The 17923-nt window shown below is 40.9% G+C and overlaps 1 protein-coding gene across 5 annotated transcripts in view; it reads right to left on the bottom strand.

Moving 5' to 3' along the window:
• The window catches only part of RANBP9 (RAN binding protein 9), a 38950-nt gene extending 21626 nt beyond the window's left edge, over window positions 1–17324 (bottom strand). For 2 of the 5 annotated variants that reach the window (XM_064423348.1, XM_064423350.1), the window contains exons 1-2: window positions 16579–17324; window positions 8185–8296 (exon numbers count right to left, since the gene is read on the bottom strand). In XM_064423348.1, coding sequence (XP_064279418.1) covers window positions 8185–8296; window positions 16579–17038 — 572 coding nt within the window. In that variant the 5' untranslated portion in view covers window positions 17039–17324. The remainder of the gene's footprint in view (window positions 1–8184; window positions 8297–16578) is intronic. The other 3 variants (XM_064423346.1, XM_064423335.1, XM_064423324.1) reach the window with 2 other exon arrangements.
• Between the last annotated feature and the right edge of the window lie 599 nt (window positions 17325–17923).

Below are 17923 nucleotides of genomic sequence, written 5' to 3' on the forward strand. Positions count from 1 at the left end.
AAGACTTGCTTCAGTGGAAGGAAGTACATAAACTGTCCTCCCATTTGCTGATTGAAGTTCACATTTCATGCACGTCAGGATAAAGAAGAGTGGCAGAGCTATGTATTTAAGTTTTCCTCCCTTAGTTTATGACAAAAATGATGGGCATCACAACAAGCAGCCCGGGTGCAATGCAGGCTCAGAATATTCTAAGTCAGCTCATGATGCACTTGCTGTCCTGTCACATTAATAGGTTTGGTCTAGGAGACCAAAGTGGACCTTCCTGTTCTTCCTGCCTGCAGCTGTGTCAGCCATAGAAGTTGTCCTTGGGAAGTGGAGGTGTCAGCACCATGAAGCAACACCCTCAGGCCATCCTGTAGCACCTTCCAAAAATGGACCTGACACAGCATGGCTTCAGAGACCAGAGAGGGTGAACAATGGTGTGGTTCTGATGCTGCCTCCCTCAGTACTTGAGGACTGTCCCTCCACCTCAGCTCCCTACCCAGACACATCCTGGCCTTTGCAGGGAGGATCATTTCTCCAGGCAAATGGCACAAAGTGGCCTGGTGCCTCTTTTATTAAGCAGCCCCTCTTTCTGAGCAATTTCAGTCCCACTGGCTGCTGCTCATCACCTCACTAACATGCTCAACTCCTACAGGATCTCATAAAATAAACAACCACTCATGGAAGATATGAAATCAACCCATGAGAGTCTGAAATAAGAGACTACAGCTGGAAAAAAATTTAAAGTACAGCCAAACTGGTAATAATGACCAAGAAAGCAAGAGTATTTTAAAAAGTCTTGTTTTCTTTCACTTCATATTGTATTTATTCTTGTTCCAGTCCAGTTCAATTAAGATATAGGTTACCATTTTAGTGTGTCAGCACATTTTCTAGTTTACATTTCACAAGTCATATAGAAACTTTAGGAACACCACAAAACTACAGAATTAAAAATTTGCTGAAGATTCATTTTTTTACCACAAAGCAGAAGAGAAAATGTCAAAAAAAAGAGGCATTATGATACCTACTTTTTTCCTGTAACACATACTGAAAAGCCTAGGCTTCTCTGCAGAGAAATGTTTCAGAAGTAGAAAGCTCACAGTAACTATTTTCTCCTCAAGTATCTTCCTAGTCAAAGAACTAAATTTACATTTTTGCTGGAGCCTAAAGTTTCCACTTGGATGCCTGAATAGATTAATTGTGAGAAATAAAAAGAGCCAGAGCCAAATAGAAGGGAAAAACAGCAGTAAGAGATGGTACAGAACTGCAGATGCTAAAAGATCAAGAAATTAACAAATCCAGAAAGAGACACAACTCTGATTTTTATTTCTAAGTCTTCCATTTGATCTTGTAACCACTATGTTGAAGGTATATGGAAGATCTTCCAATATGAAAGCTGATAAAAATCAGAACTCATATTAATTATATCCTGTACTGCTCACTGCAAAAAGAGGAATCTCAAAAACTATACCAAACCACAGACATCTCAGAAAGACTGAAGATAAATTCAAATACTAAATAATCACTTCTCTAGGAAAAAAAAAAAAATCACCAAAAATTCCATACAGTATTTCTAAAGATAACCAAAATAATTTAGCAGATATTTACATAATAGGATGTGATAGCCTCCCTACTACAGAAATGTCACCTGCTATCTGCAAAGAGTCAAATTTCTTCTGACTTCCATTGTGCCTACATATGCTACTGAAGTCATTATAACCTGAGGAACTGCTACATGATGCTTCAAAAAACAACTCTTTTGGGGTTGCAGAAAGTAAGTAATCAACATGGTACCTTATTCTCTACATGCTATCCATTTACAGGAAGCAATTTCAACCATACAGAATTAAAACACCCTAATGTTTTGAATGCACTGATTATTATGAAGTAATACTTTATATAAAAGTAGAAGTAACACTGAAAACAAAAATAAGCTATATAACATGTACAGTTTGTTAATTATCATTATGTTAGTATCTTGGAAAGAGGACAAAGAGAAAAAAAATGTATCATCTGTAGGAATTTAAAGACTCAGTGAACTTCTATAGGGCCCTCGCAACTGACTTGCAATGACATAAAAAGTTTGACTAATGTTCTCCTGTAGTTTTCTACGCTGCCTTTGCTGACACTGAGGCCAGAAATAAGGCACATTAAAAAGGTACATACGTTTATCTTTAATACACTCTGCATTAAAATTTTGTAGAAATATGCCAATTCAAGATCCTTATTGTCTGCACAATCACAATAAGAAATGAGATGTTAATCTATTTAAATGTTTCAAAATATGCCATAGACAGTTTGAGTCTTTAATTTCAAATTGAAAACAAGTTTAATTTAACAGAGTATTTCCAAGGAAACAGTATTTTGAACATGATAAAACCAGGTTTCAGATTAATGCAGTTCTGCATAGAGAGGAAAAACCAAAAATATATCAGGCAGTCATTTTGCATAGCGCTCAAAACTGTTACTCCTGTAACATTTTGCTCGTGATTGCTCTAATGTTCCTAGAAGGATTCTCATTTACTAACATACCTCCCACTTTGAGGTTCCACCATTTCATCCTGTGGCTTGTCCCCAAGGACTAGAGCCTTTTTGGGGACCATACTGTCAGAAAATAATAGTTGCAAATAAAATAATACAATGTAAATGTGGGCTACAGTAAAGTTATCATCTATACACTATATTTATGTGAATGAGCTCCAGAAGAAAGAAGATTTTTCAAGAAGCTAAGACCAAGAAATTAGATATATTATCTTAACTCTCTTTTTATATAATTCTCAATTTCTAGCATACACCAACAAAGACAGAAAACTTCGTCACAGCTCCAATATTTGTGACCAGGTAAACACAAACCTCAAACAATTTTATTACACATTTAGTTAATGTTCATTTCTGTCAAAGTCTGGTCTCATACATTCAGGTAAAAAATGAATTATTGCTACAGTTTAAGAAAAGATACACTTGCTGATTCATGACCTGATCTCTTCTTGCAGCTGCTACAATTCAAATGAACACACTAATGAAAGAAGGATACTTCAGACCTTATCAGATTCTACCCTATACACAAGTGCTCTGCTAATAATGCTGCAAGGCCTACTTATATGTAAATAGAGACTGACTGAAATTTTGCATGTTGTTTTAACAAATGCCTGTTCTTGTAACAAATAGCTGCTGAAGACATATTAAAAGTATAAAAATAGATCTTAGGCCTGCATAAAATTTTGGAATACATTAGTAATGTACAAAAAAAATACAAACCAACCATCAACTGACAATGTTATATATTTTGTTTATTGGTTAATACTTCTGTTGAACAAGAAAATGGGTATACTGGATGCTAAAGGGAAAGCCAACTTAGTGCAACACAAACAACTTGTAATATAAAAGTACAGATTGTGTTTGAAGAGCTACACATACATCCTCTAGAAAACAACAAAGCATTTATGACTCAAACACTCTAAAACAGTTCAGGCTCCGCCGCAGGCATAGGTGTCATGAAAATTAATTCTCATGGTATTTTTGTTTTGGATAGTTTTTCCTTTTTTACTTCACCACCTACTTCATCACATACACAACACATACTACACAAGATACTGCCAAAACAACAGATGACTGATTGTATATCCACTGTTAAAAACCAGCCATAGTGTAACAAGTCTCTAAAGCCTTATTAACACTGCTTTACTAAAAACATACTGATTACTTGCATGAATTGCTGTACTAACATTTTATTTTAGTGCACTACATTTAGCAGAACTTACACATGGTGCTATAAAGCCTGGCCATGAATATCTGCATCAGCACCACCACACCACAGACTAAACAACCCTGCTCACAGAAGTGTAAGCTCAGTGCTATCTGCTAAAAGGATACAGCCTTTCTAAACTTAGTTTTCATCAATTCTTCTGCATGGCTTACTACTCCCAGTCCTTGTTTTCATTTTTCTTAAAAAAAAAAAAAATCAGCAGTGTTCCAGGCCAGGCTGGATGGACCATTGAGCCACCTGGTCTAGTGGAAGGTGTCCCTGCCCTTGGCAGTGGGGTTGGAACGGAATGATCTTTAAAGTCCCTTCCAACCCAAACCATTCTATGATTCTGTGATTTTGCATTCTAAGCATACATCTTCCTCAGCTGTTCTAAAAGCACTGAAGACTGTTTAGAAGTACATGGTATTACTATAATTTGGCCATTCTTATTAATTGTATTTACAAATCAATGAATAAGAATGGGTAGAAATTCAAGACATGGAAGATAAAAGTATTATTCCCAGAAGTTCATTTTCCCTAGGAAATAAACAGGTCTCTCTGGTGAAAGATTTCAAAAGCCAAAAGGCTGTATTTAAACTAAAATTAATGGGCATAAGCTACACTGTGACCCAAAGTAGCATTCCCAGTTCCTTTGTTTCAGTTTCTGCTTTCTGCTCCTAGCGTCACCCTCTTTTGCTGTCACAGCTACTCATGAAACGATACAAGCAGCCATACTGGGGAAAAAAACTGAATGAAAACAAACTCACTCTGGAGATCAGCTTTTGGAAAATAAGTTATCCAATCAGGTTTACCATGAAGCTGACACAAACAGACACACAAACTGGGAAAAGGGACATCAACTCAATGAGTGTTCAGAGACTGCTTCTTCTCCTGGCCAAATTTTTTTATTTATTTTTAAGTTAACTGGACATTTCAACAGAGATGCAGACATAACTTACTGCTAGTTAATAGTCCCCTTCCTACCATGCTTTCTAATCATCACCTTGGTACTGTTCCCCATACACCCATTATCCTTCTACTGTTACTGTCTCCAATTGCTCACATAACCATCCACAATGTTCCACATGAGCCAAACAAAGCAAAGCCAAAGAGAGTATAAAAGGAGAGATTATATATAAATAGAAGCCCTTAGGCTACAAAAGACAACATGAAACTAAGAAAGAAAACTGGAAAAAAAAGAACAACAGGAAAATATTTACAAAGCGATATGACAGTTGGTTAGAACTTTCAGCAAGAATTCAAAGATATCTAGGTAATTATTTCAGGTATCTGTACTGTAGCAGCATATTAGGACTCCTTGTGTCAAACACTCTACAAATACCAAGATGAATTTTGTCTGAATGATATTTCAACCTTACTACATTCACTGAACTTCATTCTCACTTCCCTTTTTCTCATCCAGTACCATCAATTACTGACTCTATCACACCACATGGAGGTATCAAAAAGCAACTTTGCTGTTCATCTGCTCTGCAACACCAATTCCCATATCCAGTTCTTCCTTCCTAGTAAAGCGGTTTTTTCACACTTTCTTCAGTGTGTTCATAATGTTCTCAAAGTTGGTCATAAAGTTCTGCAAAATTAACATATTGCACACCTTCAAATTTCTACTCAATCCAGTTACTCACCTAGATGCATTAAAGAATTTAATGACCTAGGTCATTAGAGTGACAGAACCAATTCTGTGCTAAAACACAGCCACAAGAAGCTATGCTACATCCACACCCTAAACAAAAAAAGAGCTGTGCTTCTTCAAAAAAGGATAATTTTTGCCCTGCTACTTTCAGATATGCAAGATCAGATTTCAGGAGCAGCACCTTCAAGTACTACAATAACATGAAAAATGGATCTCCTACAGCAGGTTTTTAGTAAAGGGTTTTTGATTATTTCAGGCAAATCTTGCTAAGTAGAGCACAAAAGCAAGAATGCTCTTAGACATACTCTATAATATAATACATGGACTAAATAGTTTAAACTGAGTTTATTAAAATAAATAAATAGAAGTAATAAAGACTACTACCAAAGGGAACTCCAAACAAACAGCACAAAATTATCCATTGACATTTATGAAAGTTGGAAGCTGTACTTCAGCTTACAGACAGATATCTCAGTTGCCTCGGGTAGGCTAGGATTTACTTTAAACAGTACTGTAAAATACAGCTCTACCACTCCTACAGCTAGGCTAACACCTTGAGAACACTTGATTTTGCAAGTAAGGCATTTTAGCTAATTGACCCAGTTAGTTACACACTGGTCTTGTACAGATATGGTCCTTCTGAACTCTGTTCCCATTATCAGATGACAAAAAGAAAAAAAAAATGGCAAAAATGTACCTGGAGCAAGCCAGGTGAAATACAACAGGCAGCGAAAAAGAACTAATAAATCCAAACTGACAGAAATTGGTTTTTATAGTCCTATTTCTCTGCATTAAATTCCCCAGTTTACTTATTATGGAAAAATTTATTAGTTTGAATGCAAGGTAACACTGAACTGTAAGAGATTCATCCTGCACCTCAAAGACCTCCTGGACCTGAGAACAGGGTCTAGAGATACACGTTTAACATCCAGTGAGGTGCCACATGTTGATTCCTGGTCTTTATCAGCCAAGCTACATTTGGCTTTAGCTGTGTGTACAGTATTTCCCAGCTACTATACTACACAATGAAAAAAATTAACATCTTAGCTCATTATGCAGCTAGTGTTTCACAAAGTGACACAAAATGAAGGTCACAAGGCTGAAGCAAGGATGAGGCAGTATTAACTGCAAAAAGTACCCCTCTATTTTTTATGCAATCTCAGCAGGCAACTTTGCAGGTCATAGCTATGTACATCTCACAAGTAACCATTTAAATACAAAACCTTGAAAAAGCGATGTTTTCCCACTTTTGCAGGATTGCCTTTCTGAATTTGAAATTACTAAAATCCAACATATAGTATCTACGGTGAAGTGTTAGAGGAGTTATGTAAAATGACACACCCACATATGTGGATACTTTTTGAAATCCATCACTTCAAAAAAGCTACCTTCCAAACTAAGTAGACAGAAAACTATTTCAAGAAGAGACCACCAGCAAGGCACAATAAGAACCTCTCCTTAACACACAGCAGCAGGATACATTTTTACAAAATGTTCTTAAAATTAAAAATACCCCAAAACCAAAAAACCAAGAAACCCACACACACCCCCCAAAAAAATGAAGGTGTTCCTAAAATTGGTAGCAGAATGTTACTTGAAAAACTAATTTCTACCACCTAAATTTAAAAATAATTAGGTTTTCACAGTGTAACAAAAGCAGCTATGTATGTAAGATTTTCATAGAGAAGAACTCTCCCAGGGATAACTTTTGAGAACAGAAATAACAACAAACTCATAAATGCACCTACAAAGTTGCAGAGAGGCTACTACTGAGAGGCTATTCCTTCAAAATATCACTATGCAATACTATAAGGAAAACAAAGAAGTTTGAATACTGTTTTTGACTTACAGAAGGCTTACAGGGCTCTGGGAAAATGAAAGAAACAAACTGCAGCAAGACAAAGAAAAGACAAAGGCACTGAATTTTGTCCATAGTTCTTTTCTCTCAAGATTTGCTTTCATAGGAGGGCATAAGCACCTGCAACATGCTTGTACAGTACCTAGAACAGGGACAGCCAGTCCTGACTACAACATTGAAGCAGAACCAGAGAATGTACTACAGCACATTAGAAAGCAGTCCTACAGTGTATCAGAATTAACATACATCCTCTACCAAAAGCAGTGAAAGATGAAAAGGAACTAAAGTGCTTTAGCAGAGATTTCATTAGCACTTCAAGACTTTCCCAGGTGAGATTCTATCTGCCTCAGCAGACTTAAAAGCATGTATCACTTGTGCTTCAACAGATTCATAATTCAGATGGATTATGGGAAGCAGCAGCTTCTTACTCATCAATTCTTGTTCCTTCCATAGGGTGACAAATTCCCCTTCAGAATATTCCCCTTTATTCTTATTACTGTTTGTCAACAAGTAGCCTTAAGAATAACTTTCTGTTTCAAAATTGATATGACATCCATGAAAAGATCACACTGAGGAAATAAGCTGGTCTGCTACACACGCTAAAAATTACATGAATGTCTGTAAATCCATATAACCAAAACCCAACACCTTTAAAGGTAACAGGAGGGTCAAACCAGTCATTCAAACCCTAACTTTTTTGTCAAGAAAAAAAAGAGATGATGTTTTGGTATTTATTGTCCACTGATTTGTGGACAATAAATACCACAATCAACTCTCTTAAAAGAATCAAGTATAAGAGTGCAACTTCTCAAGAATAAGGAATCAAGCTATATAAAGTGGTAAAATATGAAAATAATTTTGATACCAAAGACATCTGTTGACTGAAAGATGATGTAAGGCAGTATTTCAAGAAATAATTAATTCATAATGTACTCTGCTTACCCATCTCTTCCCTTACTGACAATTTTAACTTCGAAATAATATATGCCACAGGCTGCAGGTATAGGATGTGTAGCTCGAACAGAAGCAGCATCTTTTGGAGTTTTTCCATGACCTGAAAAACAAGAGCATTCAAAACACACAAAAAATGTATTTTAGTTAATTGCAGAAGGTGACTCAAAGCTATGCATGCCAACTACTCAAAACAAAAGACTTATGCAATGAGCAAGCAACATACTATATTTTATTCAATCTGATTTTTATGCTGGAGTATTTTGTTTCAAATACTGCAAGCACACCTGTACTGCAACCAAGGATGCTAAAAGAAGTCCTGGATATAGTAATCCAAATAGGTCCTACAGTTATTTAAAGGGAAACCAGGAAAACGTTTCACTATTTTAAGTAACACAATTGACAAAAGGCCATCTATGGTTGAAAGAACTATATGATTTCTCAAATGCATAGGGCTTACTTATTTTTGTAGACTGAAACACAAGAGAGTTTCATCTAATGCTTAGTACTTCTGAATCTACAAGTTACTGAAGACACTTCAATTCCAATGTCCTCTGGAATAAACATCAGTCATTATACAGAACATACTACTCACAATCAATTTCCACATTCCAACATCGTTTCAGGACAGCATTAAGCCTTACAGCCTGCAACTGAGCTCATGCAGCTCCTACTCCTTTTTCTTATTAGGCTCACTATACACTAGCCCTGCCACAATAATGCCCAATTTCAGCTCCTGTCTACTCTCAGGATTTTCAACATAACCCCAAGAGCCACTTGCATTCTCCTAATACCAACCTTCTGAATGTGTCATCCTCTTCAGAGCCCTTTCCAAAAGCAACCTGGAAGCAGGCTTTTGACCAGATGACTTGTTTTAGCAACAACTGCTCGTGCAAGCACAGTGTCTCCCAAGTACACCCAAACTCCTCAATTTTTGTGTGACAGTCATGCATGGGGGCCACTGGACATAGTTTAGAAAAATTTACCATACAAGATGAAAAGTATATTGCATCGTGGCAAGAGGTAAGGTAATTCAGTAAGATGGAAACCAAGAACAGACTGTCACTGCCATAAGAATAATTCATGCAGATCCCATGCCTGCTCTTGAAGTGGATCTGTAGCATGATGAAAGGAGCTGCCTGTTTTGAGTGTTCTGTACAAATCACTTGTGCTGCAGCACTCCAGCTGTCATTTCCAGTCCAGACAGGGAGGCCTACTGCACCTGCATAGCAAATGATCTGCATATGCAAAAATCCCACAACCAAACACACTTCTTTCAGGGGCATTCACAATGGTATTACTGCTCAGGCTCAGATTAATCATGTCTCAGGTGCAGCAAGTCAGGTCACACAGCAAAGAAGAAACTGTAGGAGAATGCCTAGGCAGATAGAAAGATAAGGCCCAGCTGGTCCACAGTAACAAAACCTCTAAGGGCAGAGGGTCAGGGATTGACCGGTACAGAACCTCTGAGCACAGTGCTGCCTTGTGCAAATGCTCATAGAAATGTCAGTGCTTACCAGCCTGCAGAGCCAGCACCCACCAGCTCCTAACCAATGGCACGTGCTCAGCCAGGGAGAACGCTCACCATGGCCGCACCAGCAACCAAAACCTTCTTGCACACCACAAATTCTTCAAACCACTGACACTAGGTTTAACCTACCATGCTTTCTCTGATGTTAATGATTCACCCCAGTGTGCTACTACCTAAACACAAGCAGCCAACCACCTTACTTTTCTGAGTGCAAATCTATTGCTTGTTTCAGTGTTTTGCTAGTACTACTAAACATTTTGTGTACAGATCCTTCAATCACCTCACGGGTTTGACAATGTTAAGTTTGCTGCCTACATTCTGCATGTTGATGTGATGTATCACATGAGGAAAAACCAGTAATTTACTCCTCCATACACAACACATTTTATTGTTCACTACTTTTAAGTTATTTCCTCAGGCTGTGACAACCAGTGTAATAACCCAATACATAATCTTAGTTAGAGCTTCCATGAGTTTGCTTAGTTTTCAAATGCTGATAGGTCACTATTTAGCTACCACAGATTATCATGCCCAAGTAGTTGAAATCCTTCAGCTAAAAGGGCAGAACATTGAACTCCTAAGACATCCCTGAAGTTCAAAAGAGTCCAATTAAACAATATATTGGCGGAAGGAAAAATACTTTCTTCTAAAATGGCTTTAGGTTTTTACTTTTAAATAGACTCCAAAGAAGTTCCCTTGGTTACTCTATGCACTTGACAATCTGTGTAGTTTCAGTCTGAGTCATTCTCCTTATATGGGAAAGTCTTCCACATAGAAAAGACTAAAGCAGTAGGAACAAGCCAAATATTATTGAAAATGTAAATCTATTACCCAGCAGACTTAGCTTTGTGAAATCACAATCTAAGTGTTTGGCAACAATACCTATTTAAGGCGTTCTTAACACCTCTTCCTTAAACTCCCCTTCTCCCACCTCCTCCCCAGTTCAGGCATTTATTTGCAAGGACATACCAGGACCCAGATTGATTAGCTGATTGGGGTTTAAGAAACCTACCAGATTTTTTTAAAGCAGCAGATCAGTTCCCTGATCCAGTTCACAACACAGCCACACACAGCTGTCACACTGCAAATAAGAGGTCAACAGTGGGGCAGAAGTAACAGGACACCTTACCAGTATTGCCAAACACTTCATGTGGTGAAGCAACATGCTTGGGGAAGTCAGTGCCCAAAACTACTTTCATCCCATTAAAACAGAAGACACCCTAAATTTAGAACTGCTGTCCTTTTAACATAATCTCCTATGGATCCTGTTTTACTGTTTGAGCATACTGCTTTTATTTGTACTTACATACAATTAATATGTAAGCCTAGGAGAAGGCTAAACATCATCCAGTTAACTACTTTCCAATATTCCAAGTATCTTCACGCTGTCTAAACATGGTAGTTAAGTCTTTCAGTACCACCAGGCTACACTGAATTATGTGTGGTCATGAGATCCTATCAGCCTGCTTTAAAACAAGAAAGAGGCTCTTAACTGAACAGTTAGTTGAACTGCAAAATTTCTTACCAGAGGATACTATAGATGTTAGTGTTTACGAGAACACTGGGTAAGCTTCTAGAACTGCAGATGACTGATGCCTTGAGTTCAGAATGTCCTTCAGCTTAAAATGGCTGGAAGCCGAGAGGGGAAACAGACATATACCGATTATGCCCAACATGTTTTTAGATTTTTTTTCTCAGGCACCTGTGACCACTGTCACCAATGGGACTCTTGAGCTGAGCGGCCCATTAACTTGATGTATTCTACTGCTGCCACATCCTTTGGTAACCTGAATCCTCACTTCCTTGCTTGTGAGTAAAAAAGAACTTCGACACCCAACTCTGAACTTCTGAATCGGAGGTTCCAAATCACCTGAAGTAGATCACACAAACACTGCCCAATGTTTCCCCAACACAGGCCCCTTCGACAGTCACAAGCCATAGGCAGAGTATTTAAAAGAACACTTTTGAAGTATGTACTATTTAACAATAAGGATTTTCAGCATTAAAAAGAGAACTCTGCAAACAGATGCACTGGGGGCAGTGAAGGGAAAACAGTTCTACAAATCTTTACACTGTAAACCAGATCATATGTAAGTTCATTTACTAGAACTGTTTTCACTTGGGCTTTCGTTAGACGTGTTTGACAACCATAAGCTGACCATGCTTTATATAATTTTTTAAGCACTCGCACTAATGATTTTTAGTCAGTAGTATCACTACCACTTAAGCAAAATTACAGTGAAATTAATATAAATTTTAATTCTATCTACTTGGGAAAAAGCTAATTCAGATATAAACATGTTTGGAGAAGCCATCTCTGCTTTCAAAAAAGATAATCTTTGAACCTAAATCTTTATAATGCATACAAAGCAAATAGTCCAAAAGAAATCTATGGGAGCACCTACCTAGACAGAAGTAAGCATGTTTATCTAGTTTAAATCCTTAAACGAAGTTTACCTAAGCTGAACTGCAGTTATTTCCAACAGGTGGTTCAATGACTTGCTCACACAGCCAAAAATAAAATAATCAAAGCCTAATCTTCTGTTGTATTCATTAGGCAAGTTTCACTGAGACAAGAATGGAACAGGCTACCCAGGGAAGTGATTGAGTCACCACCCCTGGAGGTATTTACAAAACCTGTAGATGTGGCACTTAGGGACACGATTTAGTAGAGGACTCAGCAGCACTGTGTTTGTGGTTGGACTTGGTGTTCCTAGAGCTCTTTTGCAAAATAAATGATTCTATAATTCTAAGAAAACCAAATCAAAATACACAAATTACTAATTTTACTTTAACTTCTTCCCCAGTTTAAAAAAAAAAAGGCAAGACATCTCAGAGCTACAAGGCTGTCCAAAACAGGCAAACTGTACTGAGTGTACCCTGAGTGTTCTCCATGAGAAAAATTGACACCATCCTTGTAACACTGAGTGACAACACAGAACTATTAGTATAGAATCCTCTTCGGTTTCCAACAGGAAACGAAATGCATAGTTTGTACTGAAAAATAGTGTATTTTTGTTCTGCACTACAGACAGTTCAAAGGCAACTGCACTGTAAATAAATGTCTGGCTAAGATCCCCTGGCCTGTGATACATTAGAAAAAGTTCATGCAATGGCAGCTTACTCAAAATTGCATAACTTTCTTCAGCTTTTTTGGACAAATGTCACAAGATTTATTTAAGTGAAGTTTCTATAGGAGTTTCCATGACTTCAGCACCAATTATTTTGTCTGTCCATGTAATTCTGTATATAGTTTCTTCCATGGTTACCAATCTGCACTGACTGTGTTTTTATCTCCTTACACTACATAGTACAGACCACTACCTGCTGGAAACCTAACTTGTCTGTCTAGTGGACCTTTCATATCACATACACCATTTATGAATTCCCTGTTTTTCAACAGAATCCATGTGCTAACTCTGAATATTTTAGAAATATGTAGGAATCTTTTTAAAGATGTAATTACTCACTAGCTATGGAATTTTGTGCAGTAATGCATGCTTTATGTGCAGCGTGCACTTATGCTTTCTTTACCACTTACCACAGCTCAGAGCTGTAAAAATTGTAATTAAGTGAAATGACATAATTTTTTTTCCTGATACAGTTTTTCATTGTCTCCCTTACAAAGACACACCATGAACAACAGGTAGTGAGACAGCGTTAGCTTTCTATCAGCTTGCACAGCTAACTGGCAGCAGCACAAAAATGTATGTCTGTCCACAGGAAAAACGAAAATACTCTAGGTATAGTCTTTCATATATTTATGGTATCACTGATGCCATTGTCTACGTATTTTGTATCAAGATTTTAACAAAGCTACCTAATCGGCTAAACAAAAACACCGCCTCATTTAAGTTTTCCTTTCCAAGTAACACTATGATTCTGAGAGATAGCATAAAAAAGCACTGACTCTTGGGTTTTGTTGACCTTAAAAAATTTGAAGAGCTTTTATCCTGATGCTAGACTATATTCCTTTTTTTTTAAACCTCCACCACTGGTTTGTGGCAGTTTTCATTTCTTAAGCATTCTGTAGGATGCTTGCAAAAGTCTTCAGGTCCAGAAATGCAGTACACAAAACATCTCAGCTGCAATGGGTAGAAAGAGACATCTACTGCACTTCATGTTTCCATACAACTTGTCCACTGGTAAGCAAGAAAACAAGAGGAATCTTCAGAAATTACATCGAGAGGACCATCTCACAAACCAACGAAACAAAAAAACCACTGCTAGCAATACATCAGCACATTAAAATTAAGAAGGTAACTATATGAAAAATAACTTTTAAAGTTTTTTTGCTGATTGTTCCTCTCACACATTTCCTCAGTAACCCCAACACACCCAAGGTGAAGGAAAAGCACTGCTGTTAACACTTTCTGCCTCCTATCAGTCATAGAAGGAAATTACTCCAGAAAAACAGTTCTATAGCCAGAAATCTACAGAGGTAGAAGAGAAAATTTAAGTGTACACGGTACCTATACTACAGTAACAGAAAAGAGTAAGAATTGCTTTAGGTTACTGGCTTCTTTGGACAGATCTATCTTTTTCCTTGAGTATTTTGGTCAAGAATACAACAGTTCTTTATCCCTGCTCAATATAAAATTCATATTTCCTTTAAAAAAAAATCCAGTGTTCTTCCACTACTACTTAGGCAATTTCAGAAGCACTGAAATTGTCAATATTACAAAAGAAGATACTGTGAGCGCTTTCTTTTGAGAACTGATTTGTAGAAACACTATTTCACAGGGCTAAGCACATTCTTACTTGCCATCTTCCCTTACTCTCCTCATTTTCTCCTCTTTTATTGTATTCTTAGGGCTGAAGGATGCAGGAGGGAGAAAAGGCAGGAGATGTTCAGCATGTTTGCTCCCTGGTTCTCAGGCAGAAATACTCGGATACCATTCACTGCTTAGGCCAGTTAGCAACTCCAGGTACCAGGCTGGTTAATATAAACAGGAGTTGCCCTAACAGCCACCTTCATTAAATTACCCAGAAGAAAAGATGGGCCACTTAAGAAGCCATTTACCCCCATCTGCACTTAGGAAAAAGAAAAGCACACACGTTATACTGGCATCTCTCCTTTTCAGAGTCCTTTGGGCTAACCTAGGAACTCTTCAACCTTCAGCACTTACCATTATTTAAGAGCTAGAGTAAAGGTATTTCATTGTCATAACCTACTAACTGTGCTTCATGACTTCTGTAACTTCTCTGAGGTAATGATTTTCCTTAACACCACGGCAAAGAAGATAAGTGAGGAGAAACAGGGATAGCACAAGAAAAGCCTAAAAATATACTTCTGCAATAACACTGAGACATCACAGAGGTTCGACCTCTAAATTTTAGCTTATGAGAAAAAGAAGTTGGCCAAAGCAAAACAAACCAGCAGAAGGAGTTGATAGCCACTAAGCTATGATCATCTCAGAAGAAAAAAAACACCAAAACCAAACAACCTACTGCCACTAAGGACTAGAAAATACAAAATGTTTCTAAAAATACAAGGTCATAAAACACTGAACAAAAGCCAGGAAATTCAGAGTTGAGTATTAAATTACACATCCTTAAATCACTTGGTGCCTCCCAGAAACCTGCTCTACAGTCATCAAGCTCCTTTATTATCTTTGTACAGTGCATTAAACTTAGCATTTTTAACAGAGTATTTTGTGTGTAATAATAAAACCGCTCTATTAAAAAAAAAGTCTCCCAGAGTACATTTAATCCTTTCATGGCAGCCAAATCCTGCCATGTGTTTGTGTTGCCGTTTTCCTCCTCCGATTAAACAGTAACATGTTTATCGAGATTTCCCTTGAATTTCTCCACTGCAAACTCTGAGAAAGGGTAACTGCACGGTTGTTTTTCTCCCCTCCCACTACGTTCATTTGACTACAGACCGACAAAAGATCCAGCTCTTCACAGCCAACTCAGAAGTGGTTTTGAATCCACAACACTTCTACTTCAGGACTTTGGGCCTAGAACACCAGATGTGTCTGTGTTTTTTCAGGTCAGAGTGTAGGCTTATGTTTCCAGGTTTTATGACATTTCATAACAATCTACACAAGTTTTTCTTCTAATGCCTCTAGCTGATGTTATTTTTTAATAAAAAAGCATACTGGTTTTTACCTTTTATTTGAAAATCTGTAACTTTAACTGTGGAACGTCTAGGAAGAAAGTTTTAGTCACCTTTATTAATGTAAGTCCTATTGTCCTTCCTTCCCTCAAATCACTCTGTGCAATAGTTAGGCAAGACTATTACCAGTGACTTTAAAGTAATTTTTTTCACAGTTTAAAAATAAACCGTGTTTTTCTCAGTGCTTTCCCCTCCCGTCATTTCCGTGTTCAATAGCTTAACGCTTGCTTGCTGCTCTTAACTCCATTTAACCCTTGCTCTTCTCGAGAGGGGGGGAAAAAAAAGCAGCCACTTCTTTTTCTCGCTCATTACCATAAACAGGACACGTCATGCCGAGCGTCCTTTATTCTCCTGCCTCCGACCCAAACGTTCCGGCGATACCTGAATCCACGGAGGAAGTCTCGGAGTTTACATAATGCCCACTCCAGAAGCATAAGGAGGCGGGGGCGGCCCCTTGTGTCCCCCCCCTTTCCCCGCACGGCGACAGAAACGGGGGGTGGGGGGAGGGGAAAGGAGAGAAAAATAAACCTGAAATAAGGGAAAACGAGCCCCTTATCTCCACGCTGCGGGGGGAAATTTAGGGGATCGGAAAACAGGGAAGGAGGAGGGAGAGGAGCGTGTGTTATTTCCTGTTATTGTTACTCCTGTGCCCACTGCCCGACGGAGGGGTCGGGCAGCCCCCGGCCCGGGGGGGCCAGGGGGTGTTGCGGCGGCCCGGGCCGCCCCTCCTCACCTTTGTAGTGCACCCGCAGGTTGTTCTGCGAGAGGCCGATGTAACTGAATTTGTCCTTCGGGCTCCAGGAGCGGGGCAGCGGCGTCTCCTGCTCGTCCACGGCCGGGTAGAGCCTCTTCAGCCGCCGCTTCAGCTCCTTCTCCTGCTCGTTCAGGGCCGGGTCTCCGTGCGGGAAGGGCGCCGGGGCGCTGGTGCCGCTCCCCGCCGGCAGGCCCAGCGCGGCGCCGGCACCGCCGCCCCCCGCGGCCGCGGGCCCGCTGCTGCCGGCCGTGGCGGCGGGTGGCGGCGGCGCCGCGGTGGCCGGAGGCGGCGGCGGCGGGTGGAGCAGGAGCGCGGCGGCCGGAGCGGGGCCGGGGCTTGCGGCGGCGGAGGGGATCCCCGGCGCCGGCGGGGGAACGGCGGCCGCCAAAGAAAGCTGCGGCGACGGCGGCTGTTGTTGCTGCTGCTGTTGCCCGGACATCCCGGCTCCGGCCTCCTCCTGCTCCTCCGCCGCCACCTCCCGCGGCGGTCGCGACTGTCACCGGACGGCCCGGGGGCGGAGCGACGGGCAGGCCCGGGGCCGTGCGGAGCGCGGGTCACCCCCACAACCGGAGCGTCTCGGTAGAAGACGGGGGGCGGGGTGGGGGAGGGTTGGCGATGACGGCGGCCGGTGGAGGTGCCCGATGGGAGCGAGGGGCGTCGCGGGGCGCGGCGGGGCCGGGGGCGAGGCGGGCAGAGCGGCGGCGGCGGCGGCGCCGGGCGGAAGCGGGAGGCGGGCGGGGAGCGGGCGCCGCGGCGGCGGGGCTGGCTCGGCCCCCGGCCCCTCCTCCGGTCGGGGGCGCGCCCGGCGCGCACACGCTCCGTCCGGTCCCCGGCGCGCCCCCGCCGCCGCGCGCCCCCGCGTCAGCTGAGCCCGCGGCCCCGCCCCGCCTCCTCCCCGCGCTCGCGGCGGGGCGGGGCCTCCGCCCCTCGGCGGGCGCGAGGCGCGGAGGGAGGGGGCGGGAGAGGGAGAGGGGAGAGGGCTGAGGGCAGGAGGGACGAACCGGCGGTACCGACAGCGTCCCTTGGGTCTGGTGCTGGAGCGTCCGTACGGTCCAAAGCTGTTGTAGGGCTCTGTGGCGCGACCCGGACCTGTCGCGAGCTTTCCTCCGGGAGGAAGTCTGAGCGACCCCCCGAGGGTGGTGGAGAAAGGGATGCTGACCCTCAGTGGCTTACTGAAGGGTGTTGCTGCCGAGGGCCAGCCAAATGGTGACTGTCCCCTCGTCATGAAATTGTCATGGAATCAGAATATGCCTCTGGAGAGCTTTGTCCAAACGTGTCTTCAACACTGCTAGGCTTGGTGCTGTAACCACTTCCATGGCTCACC

Source organism: Passer domesticus, chromosome 1 (assembly GCF_036417665.1).
Source record: "Passer domesticus isolate bPasDom1 chromosome 1, bPasDom1.hap1, whole genome shotgun sequence".
In the NCBI taxonomy this organism is placed as follows: domain Eukaryota; kingdom Metazoa; phylum Chordata; class Aves; order Passeriformes; family Passeridae; genus Passer; species Passer domesticus.